The 20130-nt window shown below is 32.9% G+C and overlaps 1 protein-coding gene across 1 annotated transcript in view; it reads left to right on the top strand.

Annotated features, from left to right (window-relative positions):
* The window catches only part of LOC111045210 (CTTNBP2 N-terminal-like protein), a 31896-nt gene extending 12119 nt beyond the window's left edge, over positions 1-19777 (top strand). The window contains exons 5-11 of the mRNA XM_022330553.2: positions 4862-5041; positions 7305-7465; positions 9835-10022; positions 11305-11424; positions 12564-12724; positions 15332-15656; positions 16350-19777. Coding sequence (XP_022186245.2) covers positions 4862-5041; positions 7305-7465; positions 9835-10022; positions 11305-11424; positions 12564-12724; positions 15332-15616 — 1095 coding nt within the window. The 3' untranslated portion in view covers positions 15617-15656; positions 16350-19777. The remainder of the gene's footprint in view (positions 1-4861; positions 5042-7304; positions 7466-9834; positions 10023-11304; positions 11425-12563; positions 12725-15331; positions 15657-16349) is intronic.
* The last annotated feature ends 353 nt before the right edge of the window (positions 19778-20130 follow it).

Below are 20130 nucleotides of genomic sequence, written 5' to 3' on the forward strand. Positions count from 1 at the left end.
CTAGTATTCTCTAATTTCTCGAAGCGAGATTGAAGGGATGAAATTAATTCCTGTTGGTTATTAAGTTTACCTGAGATGAGCTGTAGGATTTGTTGGGTGTCTTCCACTCCTTCATCTTTCTTTATCTGTTGTCTATTTTCTTTGGAGACGATCTCGGCAAAGGTCGCTCTCTTCTTGAGGTTTTTGAGCTTGGGAGTTAATCAAATTTTGAGCTTGGGAATTTGTTACATTATTTCTTGGTAAATTCTTATTGGTTATCCTACTCGAGTTTCTGATCTTCTGTAACTCAATTGCCACAGTACATCCACGGTAGCTCGCTGGGTGTCCTTCTCCACAATGGATGCACTTTGGCAGAGCTTCCCTGGGCTTTGGGCAATCGTTCGTTTCATGTTTGCCCGTACACTTCACACATCTGGCTTCCTTATTGCAGTAGGATTGCATGTGATTGTTATGTAGGACTGGCAACGCTTGCATTGTGGTATAAGATTGGGGTTTTTCAATGCTTGGACTTGTACTTTGCTACCCAGGATAGTATCAAGTTCAAATACTTTCTTGATATTCTCCTCTGAACTAAATGAAACAATAAACATGTCTAATGGTTCTTTGGTTTTCCACTTCAGCTTATTCACTACCTCTACTACTTGGAATCCTCTTGCCTTCAAATCATCCATTATTAAGTCTGTGCTACAAGAATGATGTATTTTTTTTATCATCACTCTTATTGGTCTTAATTGCTTGTTTTCATATGAATGCCAGTTATAGCTTTCATTGATCAGTTTTTTCGTGATGTTACGGTATGTTTCTGAGTCAACTACATTCACTTTAAGGGCCGGTTTCCGAGCTCGGGATTTAGCTAAGTCCTAGACTTTAAACAGCTGGAGTCAGAAAAATGCTGGGTTCAAACCACAGCTCTAGCTCAGTAGTAGTTGCATGAATACTCCAAATATATTGAATCACCATAGGGTTCAATGACTGGTGATCAATAATTCTTACCGCTGCTTCCGTGAAGTTCTGGAAGAATACCAATAAGGAAATCAAAAAGATAGTTGGTGACTGATTATCAGTAACCATATATTCAATCAAGAATAATGAGAATCAACTATGGTTTTTCTAGTTGACTCTTAAAACGCTTGTCATGAATACAGGTATACATACCCTTTTGAAATTCCTTGAAACTTACAGCGCCAGTTCTTGAAGCTCTCTGGATCTTTATATGATATACTGTAGACTTATTAATATAATTATCAGTAAGATCTTTCTGGCTGAATAGTGTGTCTATCATCAAAGGATGATAAGAAATAAATGCTCTGAATAAGATCAATATTAATTGATTCACTGATTTGATATGCTGCAGAAGATTTTTGCTTGGTACCAAGACAGCTCAAACTGTATATCACGAGATGAATTAGGAAATAATAAAAACTTCTAGGATTTTGTATGCTGACATAAAACATAAAATATATTCCCATAAAATAATATATATATAAAATATTCTTATATCTATAATTTTCTTTAAATAAATAAATTTTCTAATGTTTGAATAATTATCACAAGATTTATGAGCATTCACAGTGTTGTGAGCTTTAAAAATATATAAGTATATTTAATACTGATACGTGGACTTCAAGTCAATTCAGAATTCTACAACTTAAAACCTGTTCGGCCTGTAGATTTAACAGGACATACTTTGATCAATGAACAAATAATAATTAATAAAAATAACAATTTAAAAATCTCAGGGTTTATGAGTTCGTGCCGTGCATGGAAATAAGCTTCCTACATAAATCAATAAATTCATAAAAGAGTTTTTATAACTTATATGATAGTAGTTGACACTTTGCGAATTTCTTAAACTTGAATAAATTTTATATAGCGCTTTGATCAATTCCCCAATTCACTGCTAAAGGCCTTCTTAATAAATGAGCTCATTTAAGACAAATTTTGCACACTCACTATAATGATGTTCTTGAAGGTCTTGTAGAGTAAATTAATTATTTCCAATAATTAATTAGCCGGGGTCCTTTCGTCTCCGCTGGGCTCGTGTATGATCCAGATTTATTATAGATTTCTATCAGTATTAAAAAATATATTTACGGGAATAAGTTACAGTTAAGAACTCTTTAGCAACACTGAGTTCACAAATAATCAACAGTAATTACATATATTTGACATTTAAAAAGGGGATTGGCTTGTACTTTAACAAAAAATTAATTGAAAGAAAAAGCCCTAATCTCCATGTGCTCCTCACGGATCGAGATCACAAGCCAGAAAGAATGATTTCTAGAAAAGTTTCATCTCTTTTCTTGAACGATTTATAAGCTTCCTTCTGATTGGCTTTCTAATCTTAGTAAGACTCAATGTAATTGGTTACTTCAGATTCAGGGTTTCTCCAACTTTGTTATACAAAGATAAATAAAAAGTTTTTACATAAATAAATTAGGTAATAGACTGAGAGTATTCTAATAATTAAATCTCGATATATGATGCCATAATATGATATACATTTAATTTTTTATGTGAGTTTTGTGTACTCTTGGTTTTCATACTTTTTTAGATTGCAATAAATACTCGTGTAACAATAATAGTTGTCCTTATCTATTTACATAAACCTTCCCTAGTATATATAATATATATTTTATGAGTAAAAAACTATAATTCAATTCGTAATAGTTGATTTAGCAATCAGCTGGTTTGTTAGGTATCGATTCAAAAAACTGTCGATTGATCCTAGATCGATTGATGTATTAAATCAAATAAAGCATTCTAACCTCAAAATGTAGATGCAAACTTTTATTTTTTATAATCTGCCAATAATAAACAAGCCGCTTTATAATTTTACTTACTGCCAAAGAATTCTCATTATGGTTTAATTACAATTTTGTTTGGTTCTCTTAGCGCTTTAGATAATATGATTATTCTTTATCACAAATAACATTCGATTTTACTTGAGCGGTACCTTGACTAGGTTATCTATTCTTTCCATTTTACAATTCTATTAAAGCTCAATTCCAAAGTATTTCCAAAGTATTCTGTGGTGCTAAAATACCACGTCACAACGCCAATATTAGAGTAAAATTCAGACTATAGAATTATTCATCATAAATCAGCTGACAAGTGATTACACAGATGTGTGGAGAAGCCAGTCTATTAATGTATTTCTATAAGGTCTATAGTTTCAATCAAAGACCTTAAAGAGGTATGCATCTTTAAGCTGGGTCTACACCAAAGTTATTAACATAATGTTAATAACTTAATCCTTATAGATTCTATTAGATTGAACGGAAGTTGACAAACACACATCTTCATCATGTGTATGATAAGTTATGTTCAATCTAATATAATCTATAAGGATTGAGTTATTAAGATTTTGTTAATAACTTTGGTCTAATCGCAGCTTTAAGGTCTTTGGTTTCAATATTTGTTTTGCAGTCATGGTATTATTATGCGTACCCATTAGTATCAATATTCTCACCTTCCAAAAACCTAATTTAATAGGTCATTAAAAACAAACAAATGAACTAAATGCTGGAGAAATTATAACATTTTTTTATTGTAAAAAATTCATTTTCATCAGATAGAAAGATTATCACGGAACTGGATGAATTATATCATATGGAATACAAATTCAAACGTGAACTGAGTTTGTTGACATTTAAAACAAGTGACATAATGTACTTGTGGATGAGAATACTGCGTGAGGTCTACTGTTCACAGAACTACTAGTTTATTTAATTCTAGAAGCATAAACTGATTCTGTTTCACAAACTATTTGTGAAAACGTTCACATCAAAATCATCAAATCAGAATCAGCTGACATTCAAGGTTATTTCACCGGCCTAGGGCCGAAAATGCTACTTTACCGGCGATCTCGCCAGAAATGGATCGTTTTCGGTCCTCATATGTAGCATGAAAAACAGTTCATTATGTCCAAGTGTGGCGAAAACATTTACCGTATTTCATGAGTTGATCAAATTTCTGGTTGAGGTATTGAATTCAGTTGGCTCATTGACATACAACTCCATTATGTTTCCTTATCTGAGCTTCGACCTTCCAACCTATTTCCAATGTAAGCTTTTAAAATAGAGATGCTTTCCATGTTATTTAAATGGGAGTTAGTTACTCCCAAAGGTTTTTTGGTTTTTTAGTCCCGAGTGCGAAAAAGTGACACTATAGTGAGGTCCACGTTATAATGACAGTGGATGAAGATAGAAGAATAGCGATGCCGATTCTCTGCATTAATTAATTATATTTCTACACTGTCAAAAACATAATTGGCATCGTTGTGGACCTAGAAAAGGATAGTACCACCGGCTTTGTCGAATGATTGACAAGGATACCAAAACCAAAGTTGATCAAATACTGTCATTATAACATGGACCTCACTAATGTTTCAGGGAGTAAAGAAAGTACTTTAGACAGTAGATGGAGGAAAAATAAATCACATAACTGTTCCTAGTGGTACATGAAAGTAAAACGGAATCTTTTTTCATTCCATAGAATAATCATAATTTCATTACGCAATTAAGTTGGCTCCTTTCTTTAAATAGCTGCCTTGGTTCAAGACGTTGCTTTAATCATGTGTGTTTCGACCATAGTTGACTTGCATATTAATTGTTGCAATTATTGATTAAATTGGAGAAAAATTATGAGACAGACGGGACTAAAGTAATTCTTCTCTCAGGGAATTTTTTCTTGGTTACGCTGAACTGTTCCCCTAAGCGAGGAAAAATTCCGCTTTAGTCCCAAGTCTCATAAAACTAGTTTATGAAACTAAAACAAGTTCCACAGATGAATCCAGCTCTGTAACAGTATTGTCATTTCCCTTTTACAAGTTTTTAATTCAACTCTTATTTGTTTCTAGGAACTTGAAATGGAAAGGCAAGCCAGAAAACGGTTAGAAAAAGAATTGAAAAAATTGACGGATTTCGCTGAGGAAGAAAAGAATAGACAAAAACAAATAGTTTTGTTATTACTTGCCGAGAGAAAGAAAATGGTCATGAAGTATATTGAAGAACGTAAAAGATCTGAAGATCTGGCACAAGTAAGCTTAATGGTTTTGCTGGTGATATAAAATAATTTTAATCGAAGATTTAATTTGAATAATAAACTTCAATCGAAATTCAGTTTGTTGAAATGGTCATAATAATTATTCCTAAAGTCTCTATTGTCATCTCACATGCACGAAAATAGTATAAAACATTAATTGATACATTTGTCAATATATCATATTGACGGCCCTCAGAATATCTGCCCCAATTTGATTAAATGATGTACCTTGTTCGTTATTCCATTAAAAAGGTATGGTTAAGATAATAACTTGATGGGTTAATATTCTAAATAGATATCAGTTTTATATTCTTAGCATCATATTTAGTAGTAGAAGTAGAAGTACAAGTAGTAGTTGAAACGAATTCAACCATCCTTCGAAGAACCCTTTCTGATGATAGTTCAAGTGATGAAAGATCGTGCTCTTTATTATTCAGTCCACCTAAAAAACAAAATATTAGTAGTTGGAGGGATTCACAATAAAAATAGGGTGTAGTTGTATGGATTTATATTCTTTTCCTACAGTTACCTTGAAAAGTGACGATTCCTGCACTGATTACAGAACGCAAAGATTCACTTTTCCGCTCTAGTGCGGGAAAAAATTTTTCTGCACTCCAGATTTGCAACATGGCAACACAAAATAGTTGGTGGGTTATATGGAGGATTAGTGCACGAAAACAAACATTAAGTTGGTAAAAATGACTGGTTAGATTTAGATAAGAATCATTTCAATGGCTACCCTACATTTATGATAAAATCACAATCTAGAAATCCAAAACAAGAATAATGTTCATCTAAATCATAATTAAATAATCATCATTTACGAATTCTCATAATTAAATAATAAATAATGGTTCTTTTCTATTGATAATTATTATTTCAACTCCAAGAAATGAGAAATATAGCAAATATACATTATAAAATTCGAATTTTGAGGTTAAATGATTACCGTTCGATATTCATATAAATAAAAATAATAAAAAACATAGCAATACTACAATAAATATTCTCTGTTGTCTATGTTATTTTTATAAATATTTTTCAGTTTACTTTGAGCATTTTTCTCGTTAATTTGAGCAAAAGTCTAAATTTCTGAATCGTGTTTCAGTAATTTTTAGCTGGATGAAACAAACTTAGGCACGATTCTTCCCGCTAGGTCGCGCGCTTGTCGGTTCAGCCATCTTGTTGTGTTCAGCCATCTTGCATCTCGGTTCAGCCAATAAGCTGTTGGCGTGTATTTTGAATGTGAAGTTTTTGTTCCATCTGTATTTTTTCTTATTCTTGAATGAATAAAAATGAGAATTTTCAACTTCAATTGGATTATTAATTTTTAAATGAATTAAAGTTGCTATTAATAACAGAATCACACACACACATACACAAACATTTTATGGATTTCAGCCATCATTTTACCCATAATCATTTAATCAACCACTTCTCATATTCAATGGTAACTGTAGGAAAAATTAAATGTGAAATACGTGCACAAAGTTCCTCTGCTGCACTCAAGAAGCCATTCCGCCCTCGCCTACGGCTCGGCTCGGGCGTAAACGTTTCTTTCGGTGCAGCAAACTGTCACTTTGCGCACTAGTTGCAAAAATAACTATTTCATCATATTTAGTAGTCGTTGAAGAGAATCCAAGCATTCTTTTCTCCATTTCAGGGTCCTTTATTTTAATTCAGTAGCCTATCAAGAGATTCGCCATTTTCTGTATTATTCAGTCCACCTTAAATCCAGTGCGGCTCACATTGTAATAGTTGTATGATGTCTTATTTTTGGCATCTTATTCGGTGGTAGTGGGGATTTCAATCACTCTTTATGGTCATTTTTTGGTCAGCGTCAATAGATTCTGCAGTTTTATAAATAATTTAGCCTATCTAAAACCCCATTTATTATTAGTGGGATTCATATTCCCAATAGACAAATATCGTATCTATGATTTTCACTTGTTATAATAATTATTTTGTTGTAGTTGAACTTGCCATTTTTTAGTCTTACTGAGTCCTTAATTACTTTGTTGGTGCAAAAATATTATACACTTTTTTATTATTATTCTGTATTCATCTTCAGATTTCGGATTCAGATGAGCGGATCATTTTAAAAACATTTAAAATTCTTAAACTATATATTTTACCCTTTTCAACTATGAATTATTATCTATCTAAATGAGGGAGAAATCTGTCCAATGTCAGTAATTAAATCAATTTTATTCACTGTTCTTTGCAATTAGTTGTAATGTTATGATTTTGTTTTCAAGATATTGACTGAAGAAAAAGGAAGAATTGACTCGATGGCGGAAGGGTTAGAAGAAGAAAGTAAAAAGTCTCTTCAGATGGAAGCCGAGCTAGAAAAGCAGCTAGCGCAGTTCGATACAGAAAGTCAGCAACTAAAGGCCAGTCTTAACAGGGAAGAAACAAGGTCAGTTCACTATTCACAAATAAATTGTTAACCTATGATGATCACCAGTCATGAATTAAATGTTTAAATAATGCTATCATTAGTATCACGAATAGAACTGCTTAGACTAAAGGGATGTATAAATCACAGTACGGTACTCAATAATAATAATAATAATAATAATAATAATAATATAGGTCTTATAATAAAAAGTGCTAAATAAGGCGGCGGGAATGAGAACAAAGAAAGTGTTTCTTTGCATTGTATGGTCAAACTAGTTCCTTTTTATTTAGTAATAAAACAGGCTGATGTAGGCCTATGTCATGTTACTCAACGTTTGATGACTGGTAATTTGTCTCTTTAGCGTGTGTTACATCAGTGTTACTTTGCTAGCATATCCTGTCCATCAGTGGCGGCTGTTGTAAATTTAGTATGGGGTTGATGGTATTAAACCAAACTTGCCTAATGAATATGAAAACAATAAAAATAGGGATTATTAAATTGTCATTAATGAAACTTGTACGCTGAATATCAAATATTTCTCAACATAGTTCTAATATTTCCTGTAAGAGATGACAAAGAAATGAGTAAGTTCAAACAGTACAATAGATGTAGAATATTACGTCTATCAGTTCAACTAGACTAGAAAGTCAATGGCACGAATATGTATATTTTATGCTTCCGCTTGTACTCACGCCTACCCGATTTTACAAGATTTGAGAAAGGTCTTCCAAGCCTCCCCAAGTTCAATTCTTCTTAACTTAATATTGCAACTAAATTAATGACTTCATCAATTCTCAATTGAAGAAATAAAACTCGTTTATTATAAAATCAATCATATAACCTGAAATTCAACCTTATTTACAATTCAGGTAAATTCTAAAACAACTTTTCAACGTGGTCTGTGAACGTGATGCTGCGATACTTGATACTCTCGATTATTGATAAGAAACAAAGGCAATCTCGATAGATCGATATTTTGTTGGTATCGTGTCGTTGGTTGGTTGTAGGAGCGCAGCAACCAAGCTATTCTCAAAAATCCTTTCAACTGATGGTTTGCCAGCTTGAATGTTAATTCAATGTCACTCGACACACTTCAAGACATTGGGCCGGGTTAATAAAAACGATTAAGACGAGTGCTTGACTTGCAAACCAAGTCTAACAAGTTATCAAACTATGAATTGCATGAACGTTAAATTCATTAGCGACGGATCTAGCCGCTTGGTTAGAGTCGTAGCGGCTGGAGCACATAACCTATAAATCCATTAGATTCCATTATTCGTGGAAATTAATCGTAAAAGCAATATAGTAGCAAAGACTTCCAATTCATATGCCGCCATAACGTTCATACAACATGAAAAACTAATTAATGAATTTAAAGGTTAGGTCTAGCCGCGCGGCTGGAGTTGTCGCCACGGAATTGCACCTTTAGGATGTGAATAAACTTCTGAGCTTATTCAAACGGTTGTCTTGCTATTAAAATTACGGCTTGCTTACAAAACAACCGAATACTGTAAAAACATAAGTCAATGTTCAGCGAAATAGCTGCTCAATTTATAAATTCCAACCATCATGTTGTTGAATGTTGCAAGCCATAAATGTTGATTGTCCCTCTCAATGTAGCAAGTACGACTTGAGTGTATTAAACAAGATTCGTTGAGCATAAGAGATTCCTTATTTCTCCCCACTCAATCACCGCTCTGCTCTTTCACTGGACACTGAACAAGCACTACACTAGTTCAAATGGCTTCCTCCTTTTGAGCTTACGCACCAACCCTCCATTTTCTAGCAGCTGGATCGCCTCGACGTTGTCGTGTTGGTGGAGTCGCCTCTCGTGCCTCTTCACATGCCTCTGGTTCTTGGTGGATACTAGGTCAACGTTCAGGTCTCTCTGTAGATCGCTGTTTCTGACATACTAAGGAGCATTCACAATATTTCTCAGCAAACATAACACATTATTTTTTCGTTTACATTTTCGTTATTTCGTTGAATACACTAAAGACAAATACAAGTCTGGCATCAGGCTACCTTGTAAATTCACGAGTATTTTCTAGTCATGGAAGCATTTATTCCTGCTTACTCACACCGATTTATGCATTCATTCATAGTTTATTTGACTCGCAACCTTTCACTTGCGAGTAAGAGTTTCATTCACTTAGATATTTGCGTTTACTTTTCTCTTGATTCTAATGGAGAATTCAAGTTAGGTCTATATGGTACTCGTTTTTATTCACCTGATCCGATATGTGAGTTCTTCCCAAACTTTGATGAGTGTCTTATTAGTAATTACTGCAACAGTTGTTTCAATCCTTTTTACTCTGTCTTTAGTTATAAAGCTTTTTAAATGTACATTTCAATGACGATCAAGTGTTTGGTTTATTTGGTTTCAGAGTGAAAGAACTTGAGTTGGAATTGGAGAAGGCGAAGAACGATGTGGTGTCATTGGAGAAGCAGCTGGTGGAAGCTCACCAAGTGGCCATGTTCCAAGCTAGTGCCACCCTCCGTCCGCCTCAACCTCCCACTAAACCCGCCATCATACCCCCTCAAACCTCACCCAGGCTTGCTCTCAATGCTCCAGGTTTGTTTACTAATAAAATATCAATAATAACTCCTAAGAGGTTATTCGAACTGTTATCGACCTTTTTTGAACTACATCATCATCATCGTCTTACGGCAATAACTTACAGAAAACCCCCCACTTGGAAGTTATGGAGAAAGTGCAGTGAATGTGGGCTTTTGTCAATAAATTGTAAAAATGATCACCTGGTTTGTTTCATACTGTAATATTTACTAAGTCATTTCTAAGTGAAGCCTATTCATATAGGAAGTGGGCTCTCGTGTTCAGGTTTTAAACCTAGTTTTACCAAACCTTTTCTTCTGATAGAAATCATAAGAACACCTAAGAAGTATTACTTGGATTCTTTTTTTCTAGTAGGCTATTTGAATTATTTCTATTTACATTGATATCGAGTAAGAGTAGTTACTTCCTGGGGCTATTTCTCGAAAGTCACAAGTTACATATTCAGCTATAATTTTTAGCGGAAGTTTGACTCTGAATTCACTTGGTAAAACTAGCCATATGGGTCGTTGGGCCCTGTCTCACATTGTTATAAATGCCATCTCGGGGTGCGGCTACTACAACATAATAACGAACTAGTTACTTTTAGGAGCATCATATGTTTTCATAGTGGCTAATACGTCTGAAGAACATTATGCGTTGTTATAGTGGCTTAATATTTCTCAACACTCAATCATCTGTTAATTATTCATCTGATAATTTATTATTTTATCATTTTCATAAATCCAGTTTCACATGAAAAAGTCAGCTAATAAAAATGCATTAACTCTTTAAAAATGTAGTGCACTTGGTAATGTACTAGCATTTGTTACAGTTTGCATGTGAACTACTCATGCCATAATACCTGTAGACGAGACATCAAAGTTCAATATCAAAAGTAAGGCCCAATTCACACAGAACGCACTTCCGGCAGTCACTCTCTCGTCCAAGCCACATCTCTTTTTGCCGTATCTCAAAGTTTACATGAAGGTTAATAATATATTAGGCGATAATATATGAATATATGTGATTTATATTCAGGCGACGTGGGGCCTTCCCGAAAGGGATTCTCCACTAACAAAAAGCCTTATTAATTTACTAAGATATTCACTGCCAAAGAGTACATTTTAAAATACCGTCAAAATAAATGTTTTTTGGTCCCTCTGTAGGCTATATTGAAATATATTAAGTTACAAATATTGATTATTTTTTGTTATTCTCTCCTTGCTCAGTCAATTGGCTACTTCGGTCATGGAAGATCTTGCAGTCCAATTTCTTTTATGAGAATAAATACTTTTTTTAGGAAAAGCAGTCGCCAGTAATTGGGTGGAAGAACAAGTGCAAGCTCAAGCTATGATAAGCAGTGTGGCTAAGGTTGTACAACCTACTGCTACGGTTTCCAGTGTTCCTGTTTGTGGTCCTAGTAAGTTATACGTTCAAATTTATTTTTTCTATATCAAATTTACTTTGTTTCACTTATTTTATTCAAATTGATATTTTTCAAATCAATTGTCTATTTTTCTTAGGATATTTCCATTATTACACTTTGAAATTTTATTTAAATTGATGTTTTCCATATCATTATTTGATCAATAAATGAATGATATGATTGATTGTAAGTTGATAAATAAATCAGTTAATACATGGATAAGAAAACTTGTACATCATACATTGTTAGATAAAGAAAGAGACTAGTGCCAAAAATAAGTTGACAAACTATCATCATTGGTTGAATTGAGGCAACTAGGACCAATTGAGCTGAGTGACTATGTGTATGTAATAGATCTTTACTGTCTATGGTGAGATTCATTTTAAACTGTCAAATTTAAAGCGTTGGCTTATTTATAAGGAATGTTGGCAGTAAATCTCAGTTTGGCAGAGCAGTTTATTAGTATAGTGATCGAAAAGTCGCGCACATTAATACGTACATCATAATGTAAGGAAGTAGTAGAATGTATTTTACTAACTTTATTTATTATTACATGTATACACAAATTACTTGAATTTTTACAACAAATGCTCAAAATGACTGCCTTTTTCAGTAATGCATGCGTGAACTCGTTTTATAAAGTTTGATGACACTTTTTTCAGCACGTTCACATTGATATTGTTGATTTCTGTTATATTCATTTTCAGTTCATCGAGTGTGTGTGGCCTGTTTTTATAAACTCTTCCTTTAAGGTAACCCAATAGTAAGTGGGCTTATTTACCCCACTTCAAGGTAACACTGCAGACTTAATGTGGCTAGTATCCAGTTCAATGATCTCTAGATTTGTTGTAGGTACTACATGTGGTGTTATCTTGCATAACTAATTCATGGGAACTACTATTTACAGAAGGTTCATTTACATGTGCGCGACTTCGATCTCTCTAGTATAAAACTTTTATAATTGTATAATAATTGTGAAATAGTATCATAATTTATAAATAAATAATTCAATTGTACCCTTTTTATATAAAACACAACAACTACTAGTTTCTTTTGAAATTGTCTATTAGAATTTAATGTAAATGTTGATTTGATTGGTGTTGTGATGCGATGATTGGATGTTGTGTTTGCAGCGACGGGAGTTGCTTGGTCGGTGTCCCCAGGGCAGGGCTTGCGTGGTGTCAACATGTACTGTCCGGTGTCCCCCTCCACCAGTACCCCTGTCACCACCACCACCATGGTGACCACCAGCGACACCACACCGGCTGTGGTCACCGCTGCTAGTCCAGCCACGGTTAGCTACATATCTAATTATTCATTGCATCGATTACAGAATGTACAGCATTCACAATATCACATAATGTGTTGCACTAAAACTTGATAATCTTTGAATGTTCAATATTCAAATTATTATTAAACCCAAACAAAAAAGCCACTGTCAGACACCACAAAAATCATTTGTTGCACAAAACGTGATATCCAACAAAATCCATCAAATTTACAATATTAGAATTATCATTCGAATTACCTGTAGTAGCGTGATCTGTGGTAAAAGTAAAACATTCAATAATCAAACCATTTGTTACATAATGACAAAGCACAATATTCATTAGCAGTGGAAAATTTAGCATCGGTTTCTAGGCACTTCTTGAGTATAATGGGTTCCATTAAATCAATAGGTTTAATAGTCCATTCGATTCAATAAGTGTCCTAGGAACCTGGCCTTAGAATATTACATGTTTTATTGCACTGAAACTTGATAAGATATAGAAATTTTTATATCAATATTAAATGTACTTTCTCAGAATAACTTCATTAAACTGAACCTTAGTACAATATAAAGATCAAAACCTAACATCTTTTTGGACTTAAACATTTTATGAAAACTCGGGAGAGAAGTAGCTCAAGGTTAATCTTATTTATTCTTTGGCAATCATTTTGATATTTGCTGAAATGAAGAATTAAGTCATTTGAAAGAATAAAGAATATCAATATTCCATAAATATTAACATTGATTTTGATTCTTACTTTAACATCTTAGGAGGCAATGCTTGATTGTTGATCAACGTTCTTCTTTGTCTTTTAGCCGATTTCAGACCAATTTCAATGTGTGATTGAAACTTTCATGAAAATATCAGGGTTAAGTAAAATCTTGAAAGTAAAGTATCAGGGTGCAAAAGTAGGTTTTATACTGAAACATGTTTAATTCAGTTATAGAATATTTTATAGGAGAAGAAGGATTATTTTTATCATGACTTGATTGTCATGATAACATTACAAACTATAATATAACATTGCTACCTCTGTTGGTAAGGGTGTGTCCACACAGAAAGGAGTCAGATGTTTCGAGTTATACGATCTTGGAGAATGAAGTTGACTATTGAATCAGTAGTCTACAAGAGAGAGATTTTGTCGATACAAATAACATGGTTATGTCAGTTGAACGCATTGTTCCCAAGATAGAAGCGTGGAAGCAAAAAGCTGAAAAATTTTACTTTTAAACCAATATCATCTCTTTAGCACATGGGATAGGTGTAGGGACTTTTGATATTTTCTCCTAACTAGTCCCAACAAAGCTGCAAAGTCAAAAATTGTGTTTGAAACATTCCCTAAAATTGTTTTTGTTAATTGTTCTATTGTTGCATTTCTGAAAATTTTACACTCAACACTAAATCTGCTGCAACAGTCGTAAGGAATTGCGTAAAAGTGTGAAATTATACATCAAAAGTGAGCAGTTAATTTGTGTTTTTCGAAATACAAGAAGCATTGTTATCAGAGGTGTTCCTAGAAATCTATATGAGATAGAGATAGCGCTCTACCTGGTCTCAGGTTGTAGAACACGGAATTACGCCCATAGGAGTAATATTCATTTAATACATTTAAATGGTGACAATCAGAAGATATTGATGATTAAAAACTGAAATTCATCAAAATTTGATTCCTTCAATTCTCCTAATGATTTCATTTTATAATCCAAAAAAAGAGTTAATTTTTCTGCCTAATGACTGGATTTGGCGGAAATAGCTACAAACTTGAAAGTGAACCGAAAATACTAGGTTTTTGGAGCACTCTGTTTTTAGCACAATGAAATTTCGCATGAAAGAGTTGATTCTGGACTTTTATGTATCCCAATAACATATAAAAAAACTGCAATAGCAAGCACATACCATTTTTATGTCTATATAGACATAAAAACCACACCTCCTCAACCACTGGCATTAGCCCATGTGAGGAGCCTTCTTCATACTGATTGTATTTTTTTTTGTACATTGCTGTGAACTAAGAAGAATAAAACTAAATTTCAATTGACTGGACTATACGCCAATTCCTTCCTTTATAATATCATTGATCATTTTTATAAATATAGAATTTCAATAGGGCTACTTGAATGTTTAATTATTACTAGTTCCATTTTCATATTTGTATACTAACACAACTAGTTTTGAGTACTTATGTCATGTTCAAGTGTCAAAGTGAAACTATAAAAGGGGTACTAGTAATTTTCTATAATCATATTTATATTATATGAAATTGATCTGAAACTGATCTTATACTGTAGATATGATGATCTTAACCTATATAAAACTGATCTATTTGATTTATATTAAATTGATCTTGAATAGAAAGAAATAGAAATCCAAGTACCATTTTTTTTAATTGTCTATTTACGACATGTTTTGACATTTATGTCATTATCAAGTATTTTATTTATTTCTATTTAAGAGTAGCCCTAATAAAAAAAGGTAAACTGATCTTATATAAAATTGATATAATTATTAATTTCATAATCATATTATTTATATTATATTCAATTGATAATTTGTTTGTGAATTTAATATTGAATCGATTATGGTTTTGATCATCAATTGTGGTATTAATCAATAATTTTTGTCGCGTTCAGGCTGATAAACGGACAGTCCCTCGAGCCGCGAAGCATTTCACAAGCGCAGGGGGCAAACCGATGTATCCAGTGGCCAGTCCCGGTGCGCCGGAGACGTTGAAGAAGGCAGGGGGGGTTGGACGCGGGGTGCCCCCTCCAGTGCCCCCCAACAAGCCGGTCATACCCCCCAAGAAGGACGCTGTTCTGAACAGGAGGGCGGAATTGAGTGCCGCAGTGCCGGCTGTTACTCCGGCTGCCACCATAGCTGCGCCCCCCGCTGATCACACCACTGATCACAAGCAGTGAGCTGCAGCTACGAATTTTCCATCTGAATTTGAAATTCATGGTATGTAAATTTTTGGACTAGAACAAAATCATATAGATATTATATATCATATCGTAAAAAAGGAGTTTTATTATTGCTTTATTATTGAGTGTTAGCGAGTACCTAATTTTGACACACGGCCTAAATCGTTGTCCGTCTGTTTGTATGTATGTTCTACAATAACTTTCGAACGCTTTAATCAATCAGCTTCAAATTTTGAACACATGTTCTTCGAACCTTTTTACAGATAAGCTCGTTGGTCTACAAAATTTACCTACTCGTTTTTCAGACAAAAAAGGATAGGCTCTCAATTCAACTAAATATTGTGTCTACCAATAGTCACAAGAGAATAAAATCAGACTAACGTCATATGGAATATTGCAAATTCATTTCAACCAGAGATTTCAATAGAACAGCTGCAATTTCAGCGGCATTTTTGAAAATTATTATTCGAGATTTTCTGGGTCAAAAAATGAAATATTTTCATAAATAAACAACAGCTGATAGGAGGTGGCAACAAGCTGCTGATTTCAAAATCAGAATGATAGTTTATAAGCTAGTTCTTCAGCCCAGGGGGCTCACTTACCAGTACTAAGCCAAAGCGACAAGACAGTGCCGATGTAAATCATTCATTCAGAACATAGTTCTGTCCAATGACACTTCTTTTCCCGGTTGTTTATGCTTCATCTTTTCAACAAAATCTTTTTTTTGCAGGTGATTGGCAGCTGATCATTTCATGCGATCATTAAGTCTGGTAATAAATACTTAATCATTGATGCTCTCGACAAAATCGTTACATGTTGACTACTATAATGTTGGCTATTTGTATGGTATGGGATAGAAACATGGTACTTGTCACGAAACCTAAGACTACAGGTGAATTGAGTACTGATATATGATTTTTATACTAATAATCATATAGAAGGGGCCAGCTTGGATTCGAATCATCTTTGTTCTGTGTGATTTCACTCCTCATCATCACAAATCTCTTCACATGCTGCCAAAGAATCTTATTAGAAATAATTTCAACAACAGCTAATGTAAGATTGTAATCTTTTAGTATTATTTTTCAATTTTCGAGCGATGGTGGTATTTTGTCGTTGGAAATAGTCATGACCACTTCCATAAACTATTATTTTTTTAAGTTTTTTTCACATAACTATGACTCATTACATGATACTGAACTAACCAAAATTAACTAGCACTAGTAATCAATTTTTAGAAATTGGCTACCAATAAAAATGAAGGTGGATATATATATATTCATATATTCATAGTTTCAACACGGTTCTCCAAAAGTATTAGTTTTTGGTTTTAGTGGTGATGCTGTTAACGCTTATTAAACGTTCAATGTATAACAGTATTAAGCTATCTATGCTTTCAATGCATTTCTAAAGTTGAAAGAACATGATTAACAGAAAATATTTAACAATAATATAATTGAGTTATATATTATTTATATGGGTCTTGAAGCTTCATCAAGCTATAGTTTATTCCATTTCTAATAAAAACCTGAAGTTTCGAATTATAATATTTTTATACCTTCAAATGAATATCTCGATGTAAATTATTCTTTTAAATGATCTCGTTATTTATTTATAATAAAAATTTATTCTCGTTTTTCATTTTTTATGAAGTAACTTCCTTCAAGTTTTGGAACTAGCCGTATATAAGCAGGTGAATCTTTCTGAAAGATTCACTCCAATAACAAAATACCAGCATCTTGAATGCAGCTAGAGTAATTTTCAATGAAACTATCTTAATTAATTTAGTAATAATAATTCACTATATAAATAGATAAGTATTTACCACATAAGAGATTGACATGTTGTTATGACACTTTATTATTATTTGTTCTCTGACTGCTTAGCATCCTCTTCTATCTGCTAAATGAATCTTATTTTATTATCAATGTGAGGCGCCTTATGCAATTATATTTATTTTAGTAGTAGTTGTAAGAGAACAAAATTATAATTTCGAAATCGTATATCCAAACATCAAGCAGAAGCGGCCCCCTAGTCGGAAGGCCAAGCGAATGTGGCTTCCCAGCCGAAAAATTATTAATCTCGAACTTGATTATTGAAACATCTATTTTTATTTCATTGTGTTTGATCTATTGTCCCAAAATAATCTAATATGGTCGTCAATAATATCGAGTGACCTGGCTGGCTCAGGTCAGGTGTCTCAAGTCGAAACTGATCAATTTCAGGGTCTCTGACATGACCCAACGACTACTTTTTAGGCAGCCGGGCCCGACGGCTTGACGTGTTCATCAAAAATACGGGAGTTGCCCGAGAAAAATATCTAGCCCAGGCTGCGATTGGAACCCGGACCTTTGAATTATAAAGCCATCATTTAATCCACTCGATTACGGCCACTCCATGACAGTCAATAAAAAGTATCAAGTTAACTCTAAATCACATATTCATATAACAAATTCTCATACATCTACAGCAACTGACAGTACAATATGTAAATACCGAATTGTTATTGGTAGCGAATTTTATATGTATAAATATACTCACAAATACATACTATCTATGTTCTATAGGCATCATTGGATTAGGATTTGAGTACATTGAACCTCAAATTGTAGGACATTTAATAGTTTTAGAATTACTCCTGGGAAATTTCAGAAATAACCTGTTGATCATTTATGTAGATACGCAAATAAAAACAATAAATTTATATTTGCAAAAGACAATAATATCAATAGAGATGCCATCTGTTGAGTGAATTGTAATTCCCATGGCATTATCTATTTTTGTATTTTTCCAATCTCAATTTTGAAGGCTTCAAAATAGACACATTTTTATATTGATGGGAAATAAGTTTTTATTTATTACAGGTTTTTGTAAAACATTGATTGATAATGAATTTTTGGTTTTATAATATTCTATTAGTCCTGTTTGTTTAATGGACGATTGATAAAAACCATTTTTACAGTCAATTTGAAAATAATATTCCAAATACTGAATACATAATACTCCAATAAAGCATTATTATTCTTGCATATTCTGAGTGAATCGAATACCAACAAATCATCAATAGTAAGCCAATCACAAAACACCTCACATTTCAATTCGCAAAATAATTGTGTATAGCTTATAATATATGAAACTGCATAGATACTACTATCAAATATATCAACCTATCTGTTGTTGGAAAACGTTTTTAACATACTCTATGTATACTATAATTGCATTGAATCAAGTATATAGTTACTGAATGAAAATACTAGATATTGTCCAACCACAGATTTATTAAAAATCGAGATACCGGTTTCGGTTGTTACACAATTTTTAATGAATCTGTTGTTTTCGATTTTTAATAAATCTATGGTTGGACAATATCTAGTATTTTTATTCTGTACGGATTACTGCCACAATATCACCTTCATAATTACTCAGAAAGTATATAAGTATCAACATTTTATAGTCAATAGTGGACACAGAACATAGAATAAGGAAACACTACTGTGTATGAATAGAGATATATAATTTATCAAACGTAAAGAAACATAGAAATAACGAACTCAAATTTCCCAAAATATTCAAGTAAAGTTAAGGTTAATGAAATTAAGGTCAATCCAAAAAAATAATTGGATCCGCAAAAATCCATTGAAACTAACATGAGTCAAAATAAGCGATTAAATGCGTTTTGGCAGCAAAATCACCCCACTAAAAATTTCTTCCAAGAGGATAGTTACAAATGTATGAGAATTATATAGATGCGCTTAATAAAATTGAAATATGCTTAGTAACAATATTTAATACAATTTTAAGCAATTATAATTCTGTATTCAAATTAGTCAATAATAAGATATAATTTTATGTGAAAATGGCTTACCATGAATGAAATGATGATTGATTTTAGTCTTTGGTTCTTAGTTATCAATAAACTTCTAATTTTTGTTTAAATTTCACCGACTTATCAAAGTTGAAGGTTTGATACGACTCTATAAAATTGCCACATCAGTCAAATGTATAAATTGCAAATGCATGTAATTTCAGTATACATTAATGTTTCACAGTCACATTGAAAAATATACGGTTAGAGAGGCGGAAGTAGTTTCCGTTGGAAAATAAAATTATTTTTTAGTTCATGAGAATCTAGCAATGTGTTCTCTATAATATGGTCAATAATTACCACAGTAGAGCTCCTATTATCCATACTAATTCATACATTACAGTGCCCGGATTTATCATAGCTCTCAAGTGAACACTTAATTGAAACTTATCATTCTGGCCTACAGTACTTATTAGTTCAAGCTGTATGTAATATGAAAAATAAAAATACAGGGTGTTTCAGAAGTCTTGTCGAACATTTCAGGGTATTGTTCCTGTATGATAGGAGACTACAAATTTCGTATTTGAAGTGTCCAAAACTCAGCGGTTATCCTTATATCTGCCATTTTGTTTTTTTCACTTAGGAATTTTTATCTCAAAAACGAAATGTTTCTAACTTTTTTTTCTCTTGTAATTTTTCTGTAAAG

The sequence above is a fragment of the Nilaparvata lugens genome, chromosome X, assembly GCF_014356525.2.
Source record: "Nilaparvata lugens isolate BPH chromosome X, ASM1435652v1, whole genome shotgun sequence".
Taxonomy (NCBI): Eukaryota; Metazoa; Arthropoda; class Insecta; order Hemiptera; family Delphacidae; genus Nilaparvata; species Nilaparvata lugens.